Here is a 26,643-nt window from a genome sequence, read left to right as displayed (position 1 = left end):
AAGAAATAAAACTACAGAGAGGAAATTTAGGTAACACCTCTGAGTGATCATTAAAGGGATATGGGTCTCTTTTTACAAGACAAGACCTTTTCCCACATGTAACTAAGCTCCAAGAATCTCTGAGTATGAAAAGTTCTAGGGAATTTCTGCATCAGTCCTTTTGATGGTCTAACCTTTCTTGACACATGGCAAGGGCAGGACATCAGCTACCATAAACCTGATGAGGACCTTATTAACTGCAGAAGAGAAGACACAGAAGCGAGATGTCCACAGCTTTATATAAGTTGCTAAGGAGTCAATCTACAAATCTTTATTTATATAAATTAATTAATAATGGCCACACACAGAATTTCTTTTTTCTGTTGGAATTAACAGAACCTAACAGCTCCAATTAGAAGAAAACGCTATCATCACAGAAGAATGGGCATAGAGACTATCAGAACACAAACACTGACCCCGTGAGGGTTTTTTTTTACATGTTTGCACGTTGCATATATGGATGTATATGCACATATAATTTGCAATGTGTGCACAGCTGTCCACTGCAATGACAGTTTTCTACTGTAACAAAAGACAGGAAGAGTCTGCTTCCATTAACACTAAATGACACACTAGCAGCCTGCCCACTGAATGCCACCAGTCCACTGGCTCCCCTGCAAGGCTTCCCTAGGTTACGGATGAGTTAGTCTCTGCCCCTCAAAGAGCCCCATCTGCTTGCTTTCTCTAGCACAAACGTGACCTTTTCTCCCCAGGTGCTGTCTCTGGGTCCAGCTATAGGCATGACAGCCAGTGAGAGTCTGGTTCAAGAAACTGATTTCTCTCCAGCAGCTCTGTGAGGTTCTTTTCAGGACTCGGAGCAACACAGCTATCTATATAGCTGAAAATGGTACTTGCTGGTTGCACTTCACTCCCTCTTCTCTGATTCTTGCCTTCCAGGAAGTCTACTTTTCAGTTACAAGGACTGTTTACCTTGGCTTATGACCAGAGGGGCACTCCCCTCCTTCAAGTGTGTTTCCTAGTCCTCTGCCTCCATTCATTTAATAAAGACTGAGGGTAAATGTGTCATTCTAGCATCAAGAATAGCTCTGGGGGGCTTCCCTGGTGGCGCAGTGGTTGAGAATCTGCCTGCCAATGCAGGGGACACGGGTTCGAGCCCTGGTCTGGGAAGATCCCACATGCCGCGGAGCAACTAGTCCCGTGAACCACAATTACTGAGCCTGCGCATCTGGAGCCTGTGCTCTGCAACGAGAGGCCGTGATAGTGAGAGGCCTGCGCACTGCGATGAGGAGTGGCCCCCACTTGCCGCAACTAGAGAAAGCCCTCGCATAGAAACGAAGAGCCAACACAGCCATAAATAAATAAATAAATAAATAAAATTTAAAAAAAAAAAGAATAGCTCTGGGTCCTTCACCCACCACCTCAAATTAACCGAGGAACCACAGGTTTTGAGAGGCACACATCTCCGATTTGAGCAGCATCCACCATTAGGTCAAATACTCCCCCTGCTGATAAGGTGGAAGAGAAGACAACACTCAAGGAGAAGATACTTGCCCCCAGGGTCTGGGAGCTGACTTCGAAACTTTCAACAGTAATGAAGCCATATGAAAGTTAAAAAGAATATTTTTAAAGAGTTAGAGGAAAATCAAAGTGACCCTCAAAAAATTACCTTGCTTTTCATTGCCAGCTAAGCATTATAACTTCACTTAGCAATCAGTTCCAGCTTGCCCTCCTCCCCGTTCCACCAGTGTATAACAACCAGTGATGAAGAACAAAAGGCTCTAAAGTGAGTTACTGGAAAGCCACCAATTTATGACACTCGCATTCTGAACAATTACCATCAGGCTGTGAGATGAGAATCTTAAAGGCAGGAAAGTTGAAGGGACATGCCACAGCAGAGACATCAAAATTAAACCTGCCCTCAGAGAATGGAGCTCTCTGGGCACATTCACTAGAGTGATAAAATGGTTTGGGGGCCCGAGCTTATACCCAAGATAATTCTGTATATATGTTGTCTAGAACCCTGTATACTTTATCTCGGCCAAACCTCTCTTCTCTCCCAGTTGAAAAGCTTAGTGCCAAATGTATCACCCAAAGGTTGTAATTTGCCATTGTATCCTTAACTGTCTCCTGTTGCACTGTCTGAATTTACAAACCACTTTCAGACCTTTAGAAAAGTAAACAAACAAACAATGAGTTCATGGCTAGCGCTGAAGGAAAAAACAACTCCACACTGCTCAATAACAAGTTGGGACTCCAGCCATTAGTCATCAAGAATTCCTCAGTCCCTGAAGTCATAGGGTTTGGAGTAAATCCAAATGGGATTCTGCTTTTTTAAATTCCTTATATTGCATTCCTACGGACTTCCTGTGCAAACCACTGTGAGGCATTTTTATTATTCACAGTCACACACTTCCACCCTCATGTTGTTGGCTTAGGAGTTCCTTCCTCAAAGAAGCTGTACAGTTAAATTCCTGAGGACATGTGCAGATCACCTGGGGCTGTAAACAGGCTGTGTCATGCACTGGCACAGCTCACAGACTAAGTGTTCAATACATGTTTGTTAAATTAAACTCCCTCCTCATTCGTCAACATTCACGTTTTAGATGCAATCCTGGATTCGCTGAGAAATCGGAAGTCTGTTTTATCATCAATTATTCATATGGTCACCTGAACTGTGTCTATAAAGTAATTCATAATTGTTTATCAGTTGTTTACAAGTAGCTGATCACCACAGCATCTCAACTGCTCCACGCACAAGATCCCTGGCGGTAAGAAGGTTATAAGCAGCCACCCATGAGGAAAATTCTTACAAGCGGATGAAGGTTTGGTGAATGAAAGATGACACCTTTATGACAAACTGGCAAGAAGAAAAGTCCCCACAAATAAAAATTACTTTTAAGTATTTGCCAAAATAAATAAATACAGCTGAAACTAACCCCTCGTAGCAAACTTTAAAAAAATAAATTCTAAGAATGAGTTGGGGGAAGAGGGGAAGGAGAGGACATGGGACAGTTTCGAGCTGCCTTCTGCCAATAATATGACTTCCCCCTGGGAGTCTCTTTACAGGTAAGTGTCATCTATGTCAGTTTCCACAATACAGACCAAATAGTTTAGATAGGAAAGTTTCTACAGAATATCTTGGATGACCTTGAGTCTAGATTTAGTCAACAAATGCTCATTGAGTTCCTCCTGTGTGCCAAGCGCTAGAGTAACACACAATCCTGGCACTCAAGGGGATCAAAACAAGGCCAGGAGACAGAAATTGAACTCTAACAGTATGAAAAGTGCTATAACAAGGGAAGGAGAAAGTGCTATTTACAGGCCCTGGGCAGGGGGGAAGGGCTGGGAGGATGGCATTATTTTTTCCTAGGCAGAGCAGGAAGGCTTCACAAAAGCAGCAGCATAAAATGGTAGAGGCTGAGGATAAGAACACATTTTGAAGGATGTTAAGATAACTCTGGGGAATCTGAAAGGCAACACCACATCAATTTTCCAGTGGCTGCTTTGCCTCCACACCTTTGGTGGCAATATATATTAGGAAGTACGTGTCAAACATACCTCCTAATTTCCTGAGTTCTCAAAAGGTCTCTGTCCAAGATAAACTTGAAATAAACTATAGTCAGGTACTGAATTTAGGAGTCTAATTTTCCTTTACCTGTGGGCTTTTAGTAATAACATGCAAATTACTAAGGCTCTACGGAAAGTTAAATGCTTATTATACTACAATTATTTTTTTTAAAAAGTGAAGTTGGCATCATTATGTACATGACAAGAAAAAAAGAGCTCACTGTTCCTTCTTTCCTGGTAGTCATCCTTCATGGTTTCTCTCTTGGTAGCTCTTGATACCTTCTACTTTTCCATTCTCTCAAGAAATAGTATCACCCAGGCATTTCTGACGCAAAGGTACATGCTCACACAGTCACACACAGTTTAAAAAATATAATACATGGACTATTTTCAGTGCCAAATGCAGCTGTAATTATATATTTCTTTTGGACGTGTTTTATGTTATTAAAGCATGTAAATACTTTATCTCCCTCAAGTTTTCCAGAACTCTATTGGTAGAGAGTCTTTTTCCTTTCTCCTTCCAAAGCATCGAATACAATTTCCTGAAGAGACAGTCAAACTTGGTTTCTGAGGGCTCACCTTTTCCCAGCATAGCCTTTGGAAATATAATTTCATCTCCTTCCAACAAAACACACCTCGGGCTTCTTTTTTTTTTTTTTTTTTTTCCGGTACGCGGGCCTCTCACTGTTGTGGCCTCTCCCGTTGCGGGGCACAGGCTCCAGACGCGCAGGCTCAGCGCCCATGGCTCACGGGCCCAGCCACTCCTCGGCACGTGGGATCTTCCCGAACCGGGGCATGAACCCGTGTCCCTTGCATCAGCAGGCGGACTCTCAACCACTGCGCCACCAGGGAAGCCCCATGGCTTCTTTTATCTCCTTTTTTTTCCCCCTACAGAGGTGTTCCATTTCTTACCCTAAATTTCTGCTTTTCCTTCCTGCACCTAAACTTGCTGTGTAAGGCCAGAAACTATGTTTAGTGATAATCTACTATAAATCACCCCACATTGCCTTAAGGATAATAAAACTTTTGTCCCAATCACTGAGAAATGAAGTCAGTCATTTTCATGAGCTCCACTTGTCCACAGATAGCTATCCCAATTAACCAGGCCATTTAAAAGCCAAAGCATTTTAATTAAAATTGTTTTTTTTAATGTCATAAAACAATGCACCATCTTTATTTATTAAGAAGTCGTTTTCAGTTTGCTGATCTACAGAGTAGATAATACACTTAATTTGCTCGAAGCATGGAAGCTCTTCTCAGCATATCCGTAATACAATGCAAAGAATTCTGTGTTGTGCCCTCAGCAACTGAACACACACACACACGCGTGCACACATACTACATCCAAAGGCATACAGGAGTTATCACAACTTCCTGTCTCTCAAAGTCACATCTGTAACTGGACCAGGGATCCAGTTGCTGATGCTACGGATATATTTTACCATCCTGGGCACATCTTTTTAAGCCAGCAGGTCTACCACAACTTTGTAAAGAGCCTTGTTTTATGAAGTTTTATCACTTTCTGATCCACAGCATCATATTCCACAGTGTCAAATGAGTTTTATGTACCCGCAAACTTTGCTCCCCCTCCAAACATTGCTACAGACTCCTCTGCCAGTCTGTTAGCACAGACACCATTATTGGAAGGGTCCTCACCGAGGAAGTGACACTTGGCACCAACTTCTCTTAATAGTTGGATTATGTACAGAGAGCTGCATGCAGCCATGCTGGGGAGGGTGTGGAGGCAAATGGGAAGATGCTGGAATGCATGCCTTTCCAATGGCTTTCAGGGCACGTGAGATCCAGCCGCACTGGGTAGTGGCAGGGATTCACCAGGAAAGGAGGAGGGCCAAACCACGGCACAAAGACCTGGGCAGGGGAGATACAAAATGGACCTTCTAGAACACTCTCACGGCAGCAAATGCACACTGAACCCTCCGGCTGCTTCCCAGAGAGAATTGATGGGCCCCAGGCATTCAGAGTTTTCTTCCTGTCCCCACAATTTAAAAGTTCTTAAGCTAATATGCACCAACCAAGCAGGAAGAAAACCAAGTAAAGACCTATTGTTACAGCAAAGAGGAGTAAAGCAGAAGCTCTTTAGGCAAAAGGTCCCATTAGTAAATGAATACCCCGCACCACTCAATGGCTATTTCAGACGCCACCACCACTAGCTATCCAGAAATCTACCCTGGGAGAGGAGACGACCTGGAACAGGATTTAACTTTTAATATTACCTTTAAAAAAGAAAAAAGAAGGAAAGACAGAGCAAGCCATAGTACTCCACTAGAAGTGTTTTCCATTTAACAATATAAAATGTCTACCCAGTTATTAATAAACTTAAAGAAGTTCTACAGATTAGAGCAAAAAAAATCTTTGGGAGCAAAAAGCAAAATGTCATAGAAAACTAAAAATTAAATAAGTTCACATTGCTAGGGATTGGTGGCTTAGGTAATTGAAACTGAGAATCATGGAAGAGATCTACATAATAATTAGCTGCTGAGTTTTCTCCTGTCACATACTCCCAAATGGAGTATTCAGTGTTCAGCAGACTTATTAACGAATAAATGCCCGACTGGAATTAACTAGCACCTCATTCTGGAAGGCTGCTCTTGGCAAAAATGTAATATCCACAAGGCACAGCAAGTTGATTGCTGGTGCACACCATGGGCTGGGCTGGGCTGAGCATCGCATTCTTTAGAATCATACCTATTACATCAAGTTTCAGAACCATAGGTCCACACCACCTAACAGCACAACACCCTGCCACTGGACAACATGCATAGGAAGGGTGAAGTTTCTAGACCCCAAGAGACAACTTTCCAAGCTTCATGGTTGGCTTGAACCTGAAACATCTTTATTGAAGATCTGCCATTCTGCACACATGCAGAGAGCTTTCTGGTCCCGTGGCTCAGGGATACAGAGGGAAGGGAGCTGTGGTAGCAGCAGGTCCCTCTGCAGAGCCTCATCTGTTTCATCCTCCCAACATAAGGCACCCAAGTGTCCATGTGGCCAGGGCCCCTCCTTTCATGCACGATCACTGTTATGTTTCTTTAAATTCAGCTGCTCCTTAAGGAAACTCCCTGGCAAGTGAAAACAGCAGCAAAGGTAAAAGAATGCTGAGAATTTGGCTGCTGCCTGCAGTATTAGGAAGAACAGCAATTACTCAACTCTCTCTTAGTGTTAGAGGCAGAAATAAGCATGTGAATTTGGGCAAGTTTTGGCCTGTCTTTGCTCAAGCTTCTCCCTTTGTAGTATCTGTCACCTCCCTCCCTCAGTCATAATAACTAATGAAGTAAATGAGAAAATGGAGAAAGAGTGAAGGCAGCAGGTCAGCAAAGACATGGAAGAGAGGCAAAAAACTCTACCTTGAATCCAGACTAGGCCACAGTTAATAAGGCTTAAAGATCGCTGGCATTCGAAAGATGTTACTAACTTCCCGATAACTGTGTTTTGCTGTCTCCATTGCCTCACAATAAACATAACTGCGGGAGAACTCTTGATCTTTTCCTCCAAGCCCTTCCGTCTAGGGTACTTGGCAAAGAGTCATGTAGACACTACCACGTTTTTCTCCTCTGGCTTGCAAACACAAGGTAATATTTGACTCTTGCCCAGCACTTCTAGGTCATAAAAACATTGATCTTATGACTAGAAGGGCCTTACGATATCATCTGGTTCAGTTCCCCTGCCTTTAGGTAGGTAACTATTTAATTCTCTTTTGACAAATTAAGGCAAAGTCAAGTCAAGGGAAGCCGAGGAGGTTTTATTTCAGTAACCGGGCTATTAGGGGATGAAGGAAGATCCGGAAACCACGGCTATTTTTTTCTCCTTAATCATCTTACTCTCATGTACATGAATTTTGCAAAGTTTACTTTTCTGAGCAGCCCTAAATCCTTCCTGCAACAAGTGAGGATCTATACAAATCCATTCATTCTTTTGATGAAAACAGGGAAATTTATTTGGCCTTTCATTTTAATGTCGTAGACATGGTAATAAATTTTCCTAAAATTTGTCTGAAACCTAAGAACTCAGTATTTCTGGACAACACACAGCATACCCAATCTTTCTCAAAACATTTAAAAATCCTTCAAAGACTTTGGCTTTCAGAGATAAAACTGTCTAAAATCTATCCCCTTTTCCTCCCTCAGAATGTAAATGCCCTTGCCTTTAAACAGGCAAAGCTCCCAACTCGAAAGTGAGGGAAGGTTTTCAAGATCTGCATTTGACAAGATGATGGAATGCCCTGCCTCTGCACAATTATAAACACACACTCTGAGGGGACCAAGCCCACACATCCTGTATGCACGATTCCTCACACCTTATGGGTCTGAAGTAGTCCAACTAATTCTTAATACTGAGAGTCCAGTTCAGGCCACACTTTCTCAAGACGGTTTTACCTTATTTGTGGCAGGTCTTTTGGAGTCTTAAAAAAAGAGTTAACACAAGTCTCCAATATTGAGATGCCTTTTGTTTAATCACAGTTGTGAACTGTTTTGCTTGTGGCCTTTGGATAATATGCTAAATAAGTTACCTCTTGTAGACCAGGACTTTGCAGGCTCAGGTTTCATTGTGCCCTGCCAGAAATTCCTTTCTGTTTTGAATCTGAGATGTTTGTTTATGGTTTTTGTTTTGAAATGCTAAACAAGATAGGCACAGTTTCTAGTTACAGCCTATACCTTTTTTTTAAAAAAAAAAAAAACCTTGCCATAGCCAGAGTGGCTGGTTGCTAAGGACTTAGCTAAAATTTCCAAAGAACAGACTCTTCAGATTCTCTTCTGAGGAACTTGAAATGTAAAACGACAACACCTTAAAATACAATGAAGACTTAATTTTCTTTCTTAAATGTTCATAAAACAAGTGTTCCCAGGATATTTCAAAATGAAGGTGTTCTTTTTGGATGTGACAAATATACTTAAACAAAACTCTGAAATTTGGAAGTTTATCTCATCTTGTAGGTTACATGTTTGAATATCAACACTCTTGATGAAGGGCTACAATGACAGGTACTAGAGAGTTTCTGTTTAAAAAAATTCAATTTCTACTGTGTGATAATAAGGTTTGGTTGTCAAGAAGAAAATAAAGAGTTGTAAACTACTGATTCCAAGGACTATATCATCATTATGTTTCTTTCTCTTTATTCCATAACAGCCAATATAAAGCATTTGCCTTATGAGTTCTCAGCCCATATTTACTGGAAGAACATGATACTTAGTACCAGGTATGAAGGAAAAGTCACAGTTCCGTCTTCCTGGAAGTGGGACCACACCTATACTAGGAACCAGAGAGACAAGAACGTCAGGTGTTTTCATTCTAGGCGTTCTTTTCTAGCCTTCCACTGCAGCACACAGACTCTCCAGAGAAACCACAATGCAAATCCACAGTAAAGCTGCAGTATTAGTCCACATGAAAGATGGATGGGACACACTAGATCAAGAAAAGCAACGCAGATGCACTCTGGGCTGCGCACCATCTCCTGCTCATTCCCATGCCTGCCCTGGTCTCTGAGCTGGCAGGCTGGCTGCTGCTTCCTTCTGGAACCTCAGGATCCCAACTTGCCTTGCCTTGGCGATGCTCTGTGAGGTCTCTGATGACTGCAGCCATGTCTGGAAACCCACACAAAACTTCTAACAATAAAATGAAATTTAATGCACTTTCATGAAACCATATGCCATACATATGAAGATAGGTCACCTTTAAAAAACATATTTATTCGAAATAGATCTCTGGAAGTAAGGATTCAAACTGCAAAAGAGAGCAGATGTCCATCTTCTCCTGAAGGACTAAAGGGACTGAGAATTACAGTCATACTGGATCAAACCAATGACGGTTTTTTTTTGGCCCAGAGACCCTGGACTCACGCCCCTCATTCTTAATGCTTCACAGTCCCTTTCTCTCTGACAACACCGGAGACCGTAGTTCTTAGAGTCCCCTGTCGAAGAGATTTAGTTAAGTGTGGTCAATGCACAAAGATTTTTTTTAAAACTTATACAGAGAGAAAGCTAACAAAGAAAAAAATGAGAAAGGACAAAAAATAGAATGGAAATTAGAATATTAGCTACGTTTTAAAAAATCTATTTGGTACCAGGTACTATACTGGCCATTACATGTATTTTTGTGTGTATATACATGTATATACACAGATACACAACACACATACATGTAATCATATATATATTTAATATAGGTAATAATTCTCTCCAACCCTAACTGTAATTACTTGATAAAAGCTATTAGTATTCCATTTTCACAGATGAGGAAACTGAAGCCCAAATGAATTAAGCAAGCTGGTTGTTCACAGTTGAACACAGTTGATTTAAACACAGGTTTGTGTGGGGACTTCCCTGGTGGTCCAGTGGTTAAGAATCCGTCTTCCAGTGCAAGGGATGAGGTTCGATCCCTGGTCGGGGAACTAAGATCCCACATGCCACGGGGCAACTAAGCGCTTACTGCGTGCCACAACTACTGCGCTCGTGCACTCTGGAGCCCACGCACCACAACTAGAGAAAAGTCCACGCGCTGCAAGGTAGATCCCGCAGGCTGCAACGAAAGATCCTGCGTGCTGCAACAAAGAGCCCACGTGCCACAACTAAGACCCAGTGCAGCCAAATAAATAAATAAATATTTAAAAACAACAACAGCAAAACAACACAGGTTTGTCAGGCCCCAAGACCTATTTTCTTTTTCCTACAACATCCTGCACAGATGAGTGAGAAGCAGGAGGGAAGACAAGAGACCTCCAGGCCTGGCTTTGTTGCTGCTCCCCCCAAATCCTTCCTGGTAGTCACTGCCTGAGTCCGGGCCCCTCTTTTGCCCCCAAGATGCTCAGCACTTCCTATCTCAGGGCTTACCAGCTGCAAGGAACTGTCTTGGGCTACAATGGATTGTCCCAGTTGTTACTATCTACCTTCAGACCACAGCCTCTGTGAAAGCAGGGCCCCTATCCTATTTATTTTGGTTGAAAACTAATTACTAGACTAGCAGGTAACGTTATCAGTTCTTATTATACGCCCTACGCATGCTACATGCTTTACAGGCACTAGCTGTTTGCTACTTCCAGTGTGGTCCTGGGATCAGAAGCATCGGCATCACGTGGGAGTTTATTAGAAATGCAGAATCTCAGGCCCCATCTGGACCTACTGCATCAGAACCCGTATGTTGAATGAGATCCCCCAGGTGATCTGTGTGCACATTAACATTTCAAAAGCACAGGTTTGTCTCATTTAATCCTCAGAGAAAACATAGATGGTACCTATTACTATTAACAGCTGGGAAGCTCAGGCTGAGAGAAGTTTACGTGCTGTCACTAGAGTTCAGCACAAAGACCAGAGCCACGGCAGCTGCTCAGCAAATATTCATGGAAGGAGGACGGCAGGGAAACAGGTAGGGCTAGAAAGAGAACGGAGGAATGGCCTGGTTCAACTCCTGACCTCTGCTTCTGCCTAGCTTGTACCTACTGCCAGGACAGGTCAGCTGCAGCAATACAGGCTGTTTCCTTAGCTCCGGCCAGGCCAAATCCTGCGCTGACCAGCAGTATGGACACTTCAGGGGCTAGGAACAAAATCTTCCAGAATAAAATGTGAAGGAAAATGCACATTGCTGATAAGTGTGAGTTTAGGTGCTCCTCCTTCCCCAAATGAAATATTAGTCCACAGATAAATGGTTAAATTTACAATTCTTACAACTTAATACAAAAAATTTCAGATTCCTCCCTCTTTATTTTTACCCCAAATATACAAATTTTGTAGAAATTATTTAGACCAAGTGTAACAAATGGGCATCAGGAGGAAAGGTAGCAAACAGCTTCAGAGGGCTTTAAATACGTTTTTTAACTCAATGCATTTACAGGGTTGGGGTAGGGGGGGACCTGAACTCAGTAATAATTCACTTTCTTTCTAAGAGCCCAGACTCCTCGCGATCAATTACTGAGGTAGATGAGGATTAAACTGAACAAGACAACGAGCCCACATCAGGTTATTTTACTTATTCTGGTCAGTAGCTTTGCTGCTTACCACGTGCTAGTCATTCTTCTAAGTCTTCACAGGGATTCCTTCACTGAGTCCTTATAGCAACCCTATTATTAACCCCACTAAACAGATGAGAAAACTTAGATGCATGGAAGCAGAGTGCAGATTTGCCCCCAGAAGCCAAGTTTCTAACAATTACATTCTTGGATCGAGGTATAAGTATTTCTCACAGAGAATTAATTGGGGTTGGGAGAGGGAGATAAGGAATTGAACCCTGTTCACTTAGTAACTGCAGAAGAAAAAGGAATCTCTTTTGATTTCTTTTCATGTGGGCCCAAAGTGAACATTACCAGCATTTACCTCAAGGGCCTTCTTAACTTTAAGTATATTCAACCATTCCTCTGTCCCGTTTGCAAGACCGACGAGGTCTTGCCCAAACACAGAGGTTTTCCATGATTTGATTAGGCTAACTGGCCAGGACAAGTAGCAGAGAGTGGATGAAATCAGGAGATGCTGATAAACGGACACCTCTCAGTTCACTGCCCACACTCATCTGCCTAGTGGAACAAGCTAGCACAAAGAGAAAATCACTCCCAAACGGAACCTTGCCATTTTGAACCACAGCTGGTAGAGTGTTAAGAATGCAGCCTCATTCTTAGACGTTGGGAAACACCTGATATGTATCGCAAATGCTCTGAGTATGGGTAGGATCCCTTCCCCCACCAAAAGGGAGCTCTGACTCCGAATTTTGAACCTAGTTGGAATTTGAATTCTCCTTTTCAGCTTTGCCACCAGAGCCTGAAAAGATCATCTCAGATCCTGTGATTCCTAGAACAAATTTTACCCACATACCTCACCAACTAATCATATACAGACCTGAGAAATCAGTTCTACTTGGCTTGAACTTAAGTAGACTTTTGAAGGTCTTGCCTCATTCTTTATCTTAATTAAAAGAGTACCTGGAGGGCTTCCCTGGTGGCGCAATGGTTAAGAGTCCGCCTGCCAATGCAGGGCACCCGGGTTCGAGCCCTGGTCCAGGAAGATCCCACATGCCGCAGAGCAACTAAGCCCTTGTGCCACAACTACTGAGCCCGCGTGCTGCAACTACCAAAGCCTGCACGCCTAGAGCCCGTGCTCTGCAACGAGAGAAGCCACCGCAATGAGAAGCCTGTGCACCACAACGAAGAGTAGCCCCCGCTCGCCGCAACTAGAGAGCCCGCGCGCAGCAACGAAGACCCAACGCAGCCAAAAATAAATACATAAAATAAATAAGTTTATTTTTAAAAAAAAGTATCTAGAGTAGGGCACAGGTCTGAGAGGTCCCCAGGCTTCCCAGCACCCCACCCCCACCCCAGCAGAAGGCCTTGCACAGAGTAGATCAATGAATGAGTGAGTGATTTTTATGCAGAGAGAAGTGAGAGTTTTAAAAATTCAGCTCTGGAGAATTGACCTCTGAGAAGGAAGGCTTTCAGTTTGTTATTCATGCATGCTTGGCTAGTCCACTGTTTCTTCCTCAAATAATTAATTGAGCTTTACTGGGGGGTGTCTCCAAAGCCCTCCCACTGCCTGTGCCTTGCGGAACACGGTGTTACAGGAACCCTGCTTCACCAAATATATTTACCTTCCAGTCATCTACCGTCTCCTACCCAGTGGTATTTACACACTAAAGCGGCACTGCCATCTCTCATGTTAGTGCCACAGCCTGAAAGACGTTAAACACACCCACATTTTTCAGGAATTTCACAATTAATGTCTGGAATGTGTTTTGGATTATTCTTCAAAGGATGACATAGTTGCCCTAAGATGAATTCAATATTTTTCCCTTCTCCCATTTGTCATTCTTTAGTCCTCCCACTCCATGATCTTTTTAGGGTCATCTGTTTTATCTATTTCCCCCCAACTTCAAAATTCCTGTCCCTTGCCTCCCCAAAATGTTCCCTTGTTCATCCAGATCATTGCATTTTAAGCAAGCCACACCAAACACAGAAACCTGCACCATATCACTAATACCTCCTACAACTGGTTGTAATGCCAGTTGTAATGTAAAGTCTAAGGATTATTCAGACAGTTTTCTTCATAAATTATTAATAATAAATATTATTTATTACAATAAATCAACCTGTATGTTCACCACTGCACTGCCAACATACTGCTTATAGATTTTCCTGGTCACTTTTAAATACGTGTTAATGGCAGCAAAATCTCCAGACCTGCTATTTTTGCCCTTCTGGTGCTATGCGATTCATCTGTCCTTTGCCAAGTGTTTTATGTGACTGGACTCCTCAACGACAGTGAGGGCTCTGTAAGCTCGACAGTCAAAGTGAAGGTCACGAAGTCCTGTCATTTGTGTAAGTGTGGTGAATAGTCTCTCCATGTTTCGTCACTATTTACTTTGGGGAAGAACTAATTATTTCCTTGTTTACTTACACTGGTTCCTCTTCCCATGCCGTATCAACATGATTTTATAGACCCTCTGCTTGTTTCTGTCCCTGGCATCTAAGAGTTCACTCTACCTAAAGACTTTTGAGATGGAAACTGGAACACCTTCCTCAAAAACAAGGAGCCCTGGTTTTTAAAATTTTTCCAACGCCAGTACAGGAGTATTAACTTTTCCCGTCCCCTCTTCTATATAATTAGTAAAAATTAAAATCCATGGACTCTTAACTCTAAGTCCTACGTTACAGAGGGATGAGAGGAGATCTGTGGCCGGAGCACAACCAGATGGTTTGGTGCATTCCCTGGCCTCCTAGAGCCTGCTCTCTGGGCCTTGCTCACCTCAGATCCTCCACAAACCTTCTTCCAAGGAGCCATCATCTCCAGTGACTGAAAAGAAACCATAACCTTCTAACGCCAACAGTTTCAGGAAACAACATTACATTCTTTGCTCTATGTACCCAGCCCACATCCTTGGTTCTACTCACTGCCCCATGAGAAGTGGATGGGAAGAAAAGTTAAAATACCTGGGGGAGGGCTTCCCTGGTGGCGCAGAGGTTGAGAGTCCGCCTGCCGATGCAGGGGACGCGGGTTCGTGCCCCGGTCCGGGAGGATCCCACATGCCGTGGAGCGGCTGGGCCCGTGAGCCATGGCCGCTGAGCCTGCGCGTCTGGAGCCTGTGCTCCGCAACGGGAGAGGCCACGGCAGTGAGAGGCTCGCGTACCGCAAAAAAAAAAAACGTGGGGGAACTCAAAGGAGGACTGTTTTGAAAGAGACAGTTCTTAGATGGCAGTACTGAAAACACGGCAAGTTCAGTTCCATAAACATGAAGCCACTGAGTAAATAATCACTGGGAGAAAAAAAAAAAATTGGTGCTTATCTGTGATAGCGATCACCTGGCTCTAATACAAAGTTCTCAGAGCAGAGGCACTCCATAGTGTCCACCAGGTTCCAAATCACTCTGTTCTCACAAACTGTCAAACTCAAGCCATTGCTGCCTTTTCATTACTTAGAGAAGGCTGGTCATGCTCTCCCAGCCCCACCCCACCCCTTACAGAAGCATACTGGACTATTCCACAGAGGAGGACAAATGGTCCTCACCCCTCATCTCCAAATATAATCCTCACTGGCCAATCAAAACATTCTTCCTAGAAAAATCCCACTTCAGTAGTTTTTCAAAACTCTGTCTTTGATCTCCCAAAGAGATCTCCCACCCAGTCTTGGCCCTCAGGAGTTCAGAATCCAAACTTATTTGTCTGGCTTCTAGGCGATTTACCTAGAGGCAGGCCGCCTAACCAAGGAGCAGGCCACTTAGGAAGTTGCAAAGGGCAACAGGAAGACTCACCCAAATCAGTGGAAATGGGAAAGGGATCTGTACCTTCTCAGGGGCCAGAAAGCACTTTACAGACAGAGCAGAGAAGAACGTAGGTATCTGGCTCCCTGCTCAACTTTAAAAATGCATGTAGCCAAAAGTAATTTTTTTAAGGAATAAGTAAGTCAGGATTTACTTAGTAATGGTCTAAATGATGCTGAAAAGAAGTCCAAGTGTATGTGTCACATGATTCACCCTTCACGTCATTTAACTTTCAGAAAATGTTTTTTCTTCAGTGTTCTTTCTATGGAGACGACTGTTCTTCCATGTATTCAATGCACATTCACTGAGAGCCTACTATGGGCCAGTGTTCCTTAAAAACCTACGGCAGGGAGCCACAATTTGGAAGGGGTTCATTTCTGCCCCAATTTACCTAACTCACTTTGTGAACTGCAGTTAAAAACATGAGTTTGTTGGGGGTTTTTTTCCCCTCACAAAGCCAGTATGGGGAATGATACAAATAAAAATTACTGCAAGTTGGTAAATACAGCAATGTAATTTGTATTTAAATTATATCATCGAAAGCAGGTAGATTAGTCACGGTAACATTTCTATACCATGCAATATGTTTTCTCTGTGTAGTCTGTTAAATAAGAAGTTTTCAAGAGTTTTCATTAACAGATACAACCAGTAGGGGTCATTTTAGTGCAAAAATTGCAGCAAAAGAGACTTCGACATGAATAAAATGTATCAATTCCTATTTCCGTTAGTTATGTGTGAATTTCCGAATAAAAATGGAAACTGAGGGAAACACTGGCCACTGAGAAATTTCTTGCCAATTAACAGAAAAACAAAAGAGAAAGTCAGCACCTTCTAGATTATTACTGCCATGGAATGACTCCTCTAATTCTTAAAAAGAAGGAAGAAAAAAGGCCACTGACTTATCCTGTTTTCCATAAATCTTGTAGTAAAGTGAAAATTCTTGGAATTTTAGACACCCTATTGAAATAGCTGTCTAAATCCAACCATTATATCATGCTAGGTAACACTGTCCTTCTTTGGGTTCATGGATTTAGAGTGCAACTTGACTGCTGCTTTTAGAGTTCTAAAAAACAAAATAAAATTAAAAATGCCCTGAGCACACAATTTTGGTCGCTGAAAACAGTCTGGCTAGATGGAAAGTGTTGCTAGAGAACACTAAATGAGATATCATCACGGTAATAAATACTTCCAAGCATTTTCAAGGCTAATACCAAGTGCGTGGGGTGTTACCAGAAGAAACGAAGCTATGAAGGATCGCATCACTTCAGAGGAATGAAACGCTCACCAACAAACTGCCAAAATAACTCTATACTATGATACCAGAATGTTGGTGCCAAAACACTTGATTACCGTGAATGTTCCCTGAGCTCCACATTTCCTTCACCAGAAATCTATCATGAAGAAACAAAACAAGGGTTAGAGTCTTTAGAGCCTTCCCAAGTCCTTCTCAGAGCAGTTTCTACCACGTTTAACCTTGTTTCAGGTTGCTTGTTCTTTTTAGATTTATGGGAGGCTGACTTAAGTAAATTACACAGTCCAAGTGGCAGGGTTCAAAGATGCATCTTTGCGTCCAACTCATTCAGAATTCCCAAAGTCAAACACATAAAACAGTATCAGAAGTTAATCTCCTGGCCGTTTTTCTTTTTGTGAGAAATAAAAACGTTATGGGACTTAACACCAGGTGAGAGGCTTTTGTACTTGAGGCAAACAAACTCTTCTAACCTAATGTCCTAAGGGTGCAGTGGTGCACTTCCCTCCAAGGGTTCCCTTCACTCATTACTGCCCACTAGCCTCCAAACCAGAAAGGCCTTCCTGACTTTCCAGAACTGTCCAAACTTTAAAAACTGCAGTTATCAATGAACATGCGTGTGTGTAAAGAAAACCACAGAATGGAAGCCTTTTAACAGACCCATTTTATCCTTAAGGCTGCTACCTCCTTTCTCAGTAACCCAGCACAATAAACACACATACACACATAAGGATGCTTCAGAACAAACCCCTCCCTGGTCTCCCGCGTGCAGGCTGTGAGTACTAAGGAAGGGACGGGGCAGCGGGCGCCTCCTCCAGAAGTAAGGCTGCTGCGCTCTGCTCATACACCAGGATGCCCCAGAACAGCATCTCGCCCCAACGTCAGCCCAAGCAGGGATCCCACTTTTAACTGGTGCTGAGCCCTTTTAATTTGGTATTAGCCAAATAAAAAGTACTCACTGCGTCTCTCTAGACCCCAAACCTCACCAGGCACCCCGAGGCCGAGGCCGGCGGGCAGGGCTTAAGGCCGACACCCATCAACAGTGGCTCTCCCAAGGAGGGAGGCTCCACTAATCTAATCTTTCTCCCTCCGTCAGACACCATGGTGCACAATACTTAAGTGCAGCAACCAGCAGAACACAAAAAAGAAGGAACCGGCAACACGATTGGAAACACGCTGATATCTGACCTTAAAAAGCTGCCACTAATAGAAACAACTTTTCACTCCTAGGTGCCAGCCCCCCGCCCCCGCCCCTTCATTCAGGAGAGAAAGCCTTTGACCGTTTTCAACAGGCAAACAAATGAGTAACCACCGTAGGTAACTTCCCCTGGGCTGACATATTGCGGAGCTGAAATTGATTTATATGCGCAGGAGGAGGAAGGGGGTAAAGGAAAAGCGCAAGGAAAAAAATAATAAAAGAGTCACACAGGGAGTGTGAGCTGGAGACACGTCTCCTCCGCCAGCAGAAGATGGACTTTCACGGACGCGGTGCAGCACTCGGTTCCACACTGCGCTAGTGCGGGGAGGGCGGCAGGGGCTGGACTCCCCGAGGGGTTCGCGACAGCCTCCGCAGTGCCCCCTCCCCGCGGCATCCTCACCTCCGGGCGCACGGCCGGGCCGCCCCACCCAGCCCCAGCCGGATGGGCCACACGTGTGCGCGTCTGTGCGCGGCCAAGGGCGATCCCCCACTCGCCGGCCCCCACCCACGAAATCCAACCTCGCCCGCGACTGACCAAGCGTCAGGGGGAGCAGCGAGCGGGAACCAAGGGACACGGGGCTTTCTCCCGGGGGTGGCGGGCGCCCCTCCTCCCGAGGAGCCCTCTCTCCTCGGGAAAGTCTCGGGCAAACTTTGCTCGGCGCAACCAGCGCCGAGGGGGCGGCGCGGGCCAGGTGGGAGGGGGCCAGGGGCTGGCGACCATACCTTCGCAGACGCCCACTTCGTACTCGGTGATGGAGTCGCCATTGAGCGGGGGGCGGATGACACAGCGCAGCCCCCGGTCGCAGGCTCCGTGGAGCCCGTAGGCGCCGCCGCAGCTCTCGTTCCTCTGGCGGGCGCACATGTAGCAGCAGCCGCAGACGCCCTGAACGATGCTACCGGGGCAGCTCCTGGGCTCTTCGCACTTGGACTCGTCGCAGGGCAGGCAGACCAGCGCCCGGGTGCCGGAGCGCGCCAGCAGCAGCAACAGCCCCAGCAGCGAGACCAGGAGGTGCCCGCAGCCGGCCAGCCCCCTGCCCCCCGCCACCAAGTACATCCTCCTGCGCCGCCGCCGCCTCCTCCTCGCAGCCGGGCCGGGAGCGGGGCGGGCGCCCTCCCCTGCGCGGGGCACACGCGCCGCCGCCGCCGCCGCACCCGCAGCCCGCGGTCCTCGCCGCCCCCCTCGGGGCCCCCGGGGCGCGCCTCCCCTCGCGGGGCGAGGCCCCCGCCCCCCGTGCGGGCCGCGCCGACCCCGAGCCCACTAGCGTTGGCGCCAGCGGTGGCTTCCCCTCCTCCTCCTCCTCCCGGGAGGGAGGGGGAAAATAGAAAAAAAGTTTCCTCCCGGCAGCTCCGGTTCAACCCAAACTTCTGGCGGCGGCGGCGGCTGCGCTCGGCTCCAGCCCCGGCTGGCGGCGCCTCCTCCCTCTCCTCCTCCGCGTCGGTCGGCCCCGCGGCGGTGGCGGTGGCGGCGCAGCCTCCGGGCCGGTCCCCGCCTCCCGAGCTGCCGAGTGGGCGCGGTGGCGCAGCAGAAGGTCCGCGGCGTCCGCTCCGCGCGCCCGGCTCGCCTCACTCCTGCGCCGCTCCTCCGGGCGCTTGTTTATGGCTCGAGCCTCGGCCGCTCCGGCTGCGCCCTCCCCCATCCTACCTCATCCCCCAACCCGCGCCCCCCCCCCACTCCGCGCCGCGCGCCGCTCATTGGCTGCCCCCCCACCCCGCCCGGTCCGGCCGGCCCCCTCCCCCCTCCTCCGCCCTCCCTCCCCGGCGGCCGGGCCCTTCCTCCCTCGCACGCCTCCTCTTCCAGGCCTCCCCCTCCTCCTTTTGCGCCTGCTGGAGCCCGGCGCACAGAGCCGGCCCTGCGGCCGACTCTTCGCGCGCCTCTGCGGCTCGGGCATCGCCGGCGCGCTACGGCTCCGGGCGCACCCGGCAAGCTGCGAGAGTCGCGGCGTCCCGAGCGCCCGCCAGCCCCGGGGCCACCGTGGCTGGCCTGGGAGCCCCGAGGGCGAGACGGCTGCACCTCTGGGGCCGGCTTTGAGTTCGGAGAGTGTTGGGGAACCCGGAGCTCGGGGCCGAGGGGATTGCTGCAGCCCTTGGCTGGGGCACCCGCCAGATCGAACCCCGGGAAAGGGAAGCAAATGCATGGAACCTCCACAAAACTGGATGAGAATCCATCTTCCACTCGAGCTGGGAATAGACTTTGTAAAAGATATTATGTAATGGAGTCTCGGGAAGCTCGAGACGCCTCCAGCGAAGCTGCTGGTGAATTAATTAAGTACTTTAAATGGTCTAGGTAAATATTCCGGGGGGTGGGGTTGGGAGAACTGTTGGGGGCCGCTGTAGCTTGAATTGCGTTTTAACTGTCCACATCCTGCATGTTTTGTCGCTCTGCAGTCTGTGCCGAGGTGCTACGTTAAGGGAGGGGGCGAATGGAAAGTGGACGTGAATTTTTCTCCCTTGAGTAAGGCCGAATACTGGATTACTACAAGTCTTGACATGACTAGACCTGCATATCTCATGCATCATTAATGTCATCTGACATTGCTCTTTTTTTCCCCAGGCTCATGGACAAAAGTGGTGGGTTTTAATTTTTTCATTTATTGTGAATGTGCTAATAAAGAAGATGTTCTTTGTGTGAAACCAAGTAAAGAAGCAGCTGAAGTGATGCAAAATGCATCATGTGGGGATTGTTTCTCATCTGTAGCTGTCAGAAAAGCTTCTCGAAATGATAGGCTCTGTAATGGCCCACCATTCACAGGATGTGTTACAGGGTCAATAATATTAGTGAATTAACAAAAAGTGACTTGGATCAGTGTGGGGAAAAAAAAATCAGATCTTGTGGCAGGTGTGATATGGAATGGCTGGCCGGCCTTTTGATCCAAGATGGTCTGGCTGCAGGAAGGTGGCAGCCAAGTGGATCTGAAAATCGTGACTAATGAACCCAGAGTTAATAGCAGGACAGTGTAAGGAGAAAAGAAACAAAGATGCCTTTGACATCTTATGTTTGCAGAACTAATTTATATTTCTTATAAATATTTTGGTTTAACCACTCTAATCCTAAATGGAAAAGCCAAAGATACCAGTGGAATATTCCCCAGTCACTGGCATCAGAAAACTAAACATTTGTCCAATCATATTTCTTTGTCCTGAGGAGGGGAAGAGGCTCATTGATTATCACTGATTATCAGAGGGTAATAGAGAAAGCATTCAACAGTGGAAAGGGGGGAGTGAGCACCCCATTTTCTGGAAGCATTTAAAGAGCTGTCGACATGACTAGTTTCCAGGGAGGTTGTAGAAACAATTCCTGCATCTGTGTAGGACGTCAGGTTAGACGACCTCCAAAGTACCTCATACCCTAAAGTTCTATAATTATAAGTATTAAGTAGTAAAATCATGTAAAATATGCTAGATATTCTATTAGCAAAATTTAAGAAAAATAAAACACAACACTGTTAAACATGATTGTTTCTTGTACCCCAACAAGGCACCAGAACTCCACTGTGGGATTTGCCAACAAACTGTCATCATTGAGCTGTGTTAAAAGGCCCTTTCCACTCTTGCAGAGGAGGTTATCTATATTTCTGTTCAAATGCAAGTATAAAGACATTATTAAAATGTAGCAGGTAACATTGTGGGACTCAACAGGAAAAGCCAAGGTCAGGCAATGGAAAAAAATACAGAAGTGAGAAAGCTACAGTAGGTTGAAAAAAGAGAGTAATAATCATTGCCATGGTCTTGCTTTTTTGTGTTTATTTTTAAAGGCAATATATTAAAGGTTAGGGAAAGCTACAGATTGAACACAGGCAAGGGACAATGTAGACAATCCATCGTTCCTGGGATTCCAGAGGTAGAACCTCCTGCAAGGTAGATAGACACAGGTGATAGTCTGACTTCTCATGGGAATTCAAGTCAGACTAAGTTGGATGTAATAGCTGAGAAAATTCAAGTTACATATGGTCCTTTGCCATAGAATTAATAGAGAAACAAAAGAGAAAACAAGCATAGTTCCTTAAAGCCTATAACTAGTGGCAAATAAGAAACCTGCAAGGGCCTGGCAGCTTATCTGAAACCAGTGTGTGAACCAGGAGCTCAGTTACAAAATAGCTGTTTCCTCTCTGGGATCTAGGAGGGACCATAGGTGGCCAGAAGGCAAGGCAATGAGATTGGGGCTCAAACACAAAAGGATTCCCTCATCTTAAGAAACCAGACTAAGGATACAGAAGAGGTTAGGTGGACCCAACATGATGACTACTGGGGGTCAAGGGAGAAAGAGGACTGGGAGGGATTACATAGACCCTGAAAGGCATGTACAAATGTAACAGTTAGAAGTATACATGGAATATGGTTTAATGCCTCCTCTTCTGGGAAGTATCTTGAGCTTATTCCCTTAGCTATTCTATAACATTTTATAAGTACTTCTGCTTATAACATTTACCATGTTATATTACAAATGTTTATATATGTATATATAAATAAAATATATAAATAAATATGTTGTATGCTCCGATTCACCCCCATTAGATTGTCAGTTCATTGGAGAGGCCAGGACTTATAAGAAAGCATGCATGGGGCTTCCCTGGTGGCGCAGTGGTTGAGAGTCCGCCTGCCGATGCAGGGGACGCGGGTTCGTGCCCCGATCCCGGAAGATCCCACATGCCGCGGAGCGGCTGGGCCCGCGAGCCATGGCCGCGGAGCCTGTGTGTCCGGAGCCTGTGCTCCGCAACGGGAGAGGCCACAGCAGTGAGAGGCCCGCGTACAGCAAAAAAAAAAAAAAAAAAAAAAAAAAAGCATGCATGCAGGAGTGAGTTGACAAAGAGAAGGATGGAAGAATTACAAACAAAAAGATATTTGAACATTTCTGTCTGTGGCCCTTCTCTCTTGGTTTTAGGAAATACCTCTTTAAAAAAAAAAAAGCACTATGGCTGGTTGGGGCAGGAGGGAGTCTTCCAAACTGGGGATAAAACAAAAAACCCACAGGTCTGAAAGGAAAAGGAATCAGAATATGTGGCTGGTGGAGGTCTGGAAAAAGAGAAAGTCCGCCCTCTATTGGCCATTGTGGGGGTCGGATGGGAGGGGTTTGCTAAACTGTTGAAAATGTCTGAGAAGCAAAGTGCCCAGCTGGGAGCCTAGCAGTAAGTGGAAATGAGAGGGCAATAGACAGACTGCTGGTGTTAGAGCCCTAGCCCAGCCTCTCTACTATAGTCAACTCTGGGAGGTGCGTGCTGTTCGTGTTTTCTGTTCCTGAAACTAAAATAGAAATGTAGAAGTTATCTTTTGAGTCAGATACACAGACTCTTAGAATTGAGTTGCAAAAAAAGTGTCATTGTTTTATAAAGATGTTGCATACATACTAGAAAAATCTTTGAAGAAACCAGGACAACAGCAACACTGACTCCTTTCACCCTCTTCCCCCCACCTCTCTGCTCCCCCTCAACTGGGATCAACTATGCATGGATTCTCAGTTATCTAGGCTTAGGCCATTTCAGTGACATAGGATCCCTAGTTTGGGGGCTAAGCGTCTGATCTTGGGCTCTGAACCTGATACTTGGACTCATTTTTATTAAGGGGGGAGGCAGTTCCTGTCTTATCTGCCCCGCCCATGTATGGCAACTGCTTCAGAGCTGGCAAGGATGTGCACAGAACAGAGATTCTCTTTAAGGTTTGGCCTAGGATCCTGTCTCCCTTGCTCATCCCTTCTGAATCTGTTTTCCCTTCTATAACATGGAGACCAGAATGCAGAGGACCAACCACACGGGGCACAGTGTGGATAAAATTGCTGTTCTACTTTTCTGTTGTTATTTTTAGAGTCCTTCTCCTTGAGTGTCTCCTCGGGCTTTATGCTTGAGCTGGGATCCCTGCTCTGTGATATCTCAGCACCTATTCCTATGTAGCATCTGCCTGACCAGATATTTGCTTTTCTTCTTCTTCTGATCGTTCAGTTGGTCCCACTTTGGCAGTCTGTCTAATCTTGGGCCGTTTGTGATATTTTCTTGGACTCATTCCAGTCAAAGACTTATTTTCAAGGGTAGTCATTAATAATGATAATAATAGCTAACCTTTATAGAGTGCTTGCTAATAAGCACTTCATTTGGCTTATTTTAATTAATCTACAGAATAGCCCTATAAGGCCAATGCCTTATAGTATCTCCAATGAGTTATGTTTTCTCCACTTTATAGTTGAGGAATCGCAGGCGCAGGAGGTTGTGTGATTTGCAAGGGCTCAGAGCTGTGTGAGTGGCTTTCTGGTTTGGAAACTAGTGTGTTAAAGTGCCTCATGCAGGGCCTCCCTGGTGGCGCAAGTGGTTGAGAGTCCGCCTGCCGATGCAGGGGATACGGGTTCGTGCCCCGGTCTGGGAGGATCCCATATGCCGCGGAGCGGCTGGGCCCGTGAGCCATGGCCGCTGGGCCTGCGCGTCCGGAGCCTGTGCTCCGCAACGGGGGAGGCCACAACAGTGAGAGGCCCGCATACCGCAAAAAAAAAAAAAAAAAAAAGTGCCTCATGCAGTAAGTTGGGGAATGGCAAGTTGCTTTTCTTTGCAGTTTTATTGTTTTTTGTGGACCTACTTTAAATTGTTAATATCTATGAGGGTATCTTGCCTTCTTCGCTAATTTGCATATGAAAAATAGTGATTAGTGTTTTTCTTAAAATGGAAATAGTTCCATTGTTTTCCTAATTACTAAATTACAATATTTATGTAGTGTTTACTTTATGCATATTGACTGATTGCCTGGGTATATTACCACTTCTAATCCTCACTCCAGCCTGATGAGGTAGGTACAAAATTACTTGCATTTTGCAGGTAGAGAACTAGAGACACAGAAAGGTTAAATAATATGCCCAATATCATATTTACTTAAAAGGAAAAATTGGATTCAAAACCAGGCAGTATGGCTCCAGAATCCACATTATGCAATACTACTCCTAATATATATTCTTCACAAATACATGCCCATTTGAGGGGGAGGTTTAGAAAATATAAGTTGTTTTTTACAAGAAAAAAATACCACCCATAATCCCACCGTTGAGATATTAACCACTCTAATAACATTTGTTATACATCTTGAAGCCTTCTTTTCTCCTTTAAAGTATAAAATAAAAGATGGAATAGTCATCCTAATTTAGAATTGCCTTTTCACTTATCTGTATACATAGCATATTGATCTTTAGGATCAATAACTGCATCCTTCTTACCACTGAATATTATTTCATTAAATGGGTGTACTATGTTATATTTAATCATGACATAATAATATACTTTTAGGATTTTTTGTTTGTTTGTTTTACATTTTCACTGTCATAAACAAAGCTGCAATGGGTTCCCACTTAGCCAAATTTTCAAATTGTCTAGTGATATTCTTTGGCCAATTCCTAAATTGGAAGGGATAATTGTGGGTCCAAAAGTATGCTCTTTTTTCACAGGCATTGCCAGATTGCCTTCTACAAACTCTTATCAGCACACATTCCCTCCAACACTTAGTGAAAGTGCTCATCTCCCCAGTGCAGAGGGCCCTAGGGTTAAAAACCTTTCCCTGTTTCTTGGAAAGCATGTTACATTGCAAAACTTTCTCTTTTTTTTAACTTAAAACATTTTTTTTGCTTTCATTATTTTATTAGATCTTTTAAAATGTTCAACATTTGAAGGCTTTAACTATGAATCATCAAATATTTTAACCTTACAAATTATCAGGTCATGTAACCTGTTAAATTATATGCAGTATGATTTTAAGAGAAAGTGTTATGTCCTTAAAAATTTTCTCCCAAGAAAGGAGTGTTTTTATAAAATTGAGCTAATGAAAGGGAATAAATGATTGAGACCCCTCCAAAAGGTAAGTCTATTTTAGTTGATATTCTGTGCTTATAAGCATTCTCAATGGCTGGAAAAAACAAGAGTAAGAAAATTGAGAAGAGAGGACCTAGGCCTGCACTATAGAGAAGAGGAGGGATTTCCACCTACTATAGTGCTACCCACCTCTGTCTTCTCTGTCTACCCAGCTGCCTGTTCATCTTCCTGCTTTCAATTGCCTGAAGGTTCATAGATCCAAATTACAGATGCTTTTCCCCAAATCTAAATGGCATCTATGTTAAGAAATACAGTTACAGTTTTTCCAACAATGATGTCATTACTCAACACATTCTTAAAATGTTTACTTTGGAATTGCCTTGTGTAATCTCATGAGAAAATAAAACTCATTGTTTAATCGTCATATCTGACCCAACATATTATAACTTACTTTTCATAATATCAAGTTCATCCTCTAAAGATGGAGATTTGTTGTGAATATTTAAAAGAACCAAGACATATTCCAGAGGAAACCTTTTTTAAAAAGTGTTTAAAAAATGGTGATCACTTCACAATATATACAAATATTGAATCATTATGTTGTATACCTGAAATTTATATAATGTTTTATGTCAATTTTATCTCAATAAAAAAAACGTGATAGGCATCAGTGGTTTTCATGGAACAAGTATACAGTTTTTCCAAGTAACTGCGGACAAGGAGACATCACTCATTTGAATGTAAATTTTGATATAATGTTCATCAGAATACTTATTTTTTATATTCATAGCCTATATATCATACAGCTGTTTTGACATTGAAATGAGAATTTATTACCTATTTTCTGGGGATAATGGTAGTGCTTACCAATATCTATATTCCTTCTTTTATTCTGGACACACAACTAGACAACACTTACCACTTTCTTTTCAGTAGATGGGGGCCACAGAATATAGATGGAAGTGATGGGGATCTTGTCCAGACTGGCCTCTAATCTTTGTGTACTTTCCAAAATCTTGTGTACTTTTCTCTTCTCTCTCAGCTGGCTGGCTGCAGAGCATACCACAGGGGACTCTGAAGTCCTACAAATATTTAGAACCATTAAATGG

General features: G+C 44.5%; 1 protein-coding gene across 3 annotated transcripts in view; it reads right to left on the bottom strand.

The window, feature by feature from the left end:
- The window catches only part of CRIM1 (cysteine rich transmembrane BMP regulator 1), a 206,668-nt gene extending 187,754 nt beyond the window's left edge, over positions 1-18,914 (bottom strand). For 2 of the 3 annotated variants that reach the window (XM_060117582.1, XM_060117583.1), the window contains exon 1: positions 18,486-18,898. In XM_060117582.1, coding sequence (XP_059973565.1) covers positions 18,486-18,816 — 331 coding nt within the window. In that variant the 5' untranslated portion in view covers positions 18,817-18,898. Of the gene's footprint in view, positions 1-18,485 lie in introns of all 3 variants that reach the window. The other variant, XM_060117584.1, reaches the window with a different exon arrangement.
- Positions 18,915-26,643: the final 7,729 nt, after the last annotated feature.

Source organism: Mesoplodon densirostris, chromosome 14 (assembly GCF_025265405.1).
Source record: "Mesoplodon densirostris isolate mMesDen1 chromosome 14, mMesDen1 primary haplotype, whole genome shotgun sequence".
Classification (NCBI taxonomy): Eukaryota; Metazoa; Chordata; class Mammalia; order Artiodactyla; family Ziphiidae; genus Mesoplodon; species Mesoplodon densirostris.
The sequence above is the reverse complement of the archived record's forward strand: the minus strand, read 5'-3'. Positions and strand labels throughout refer to the sequence as shown.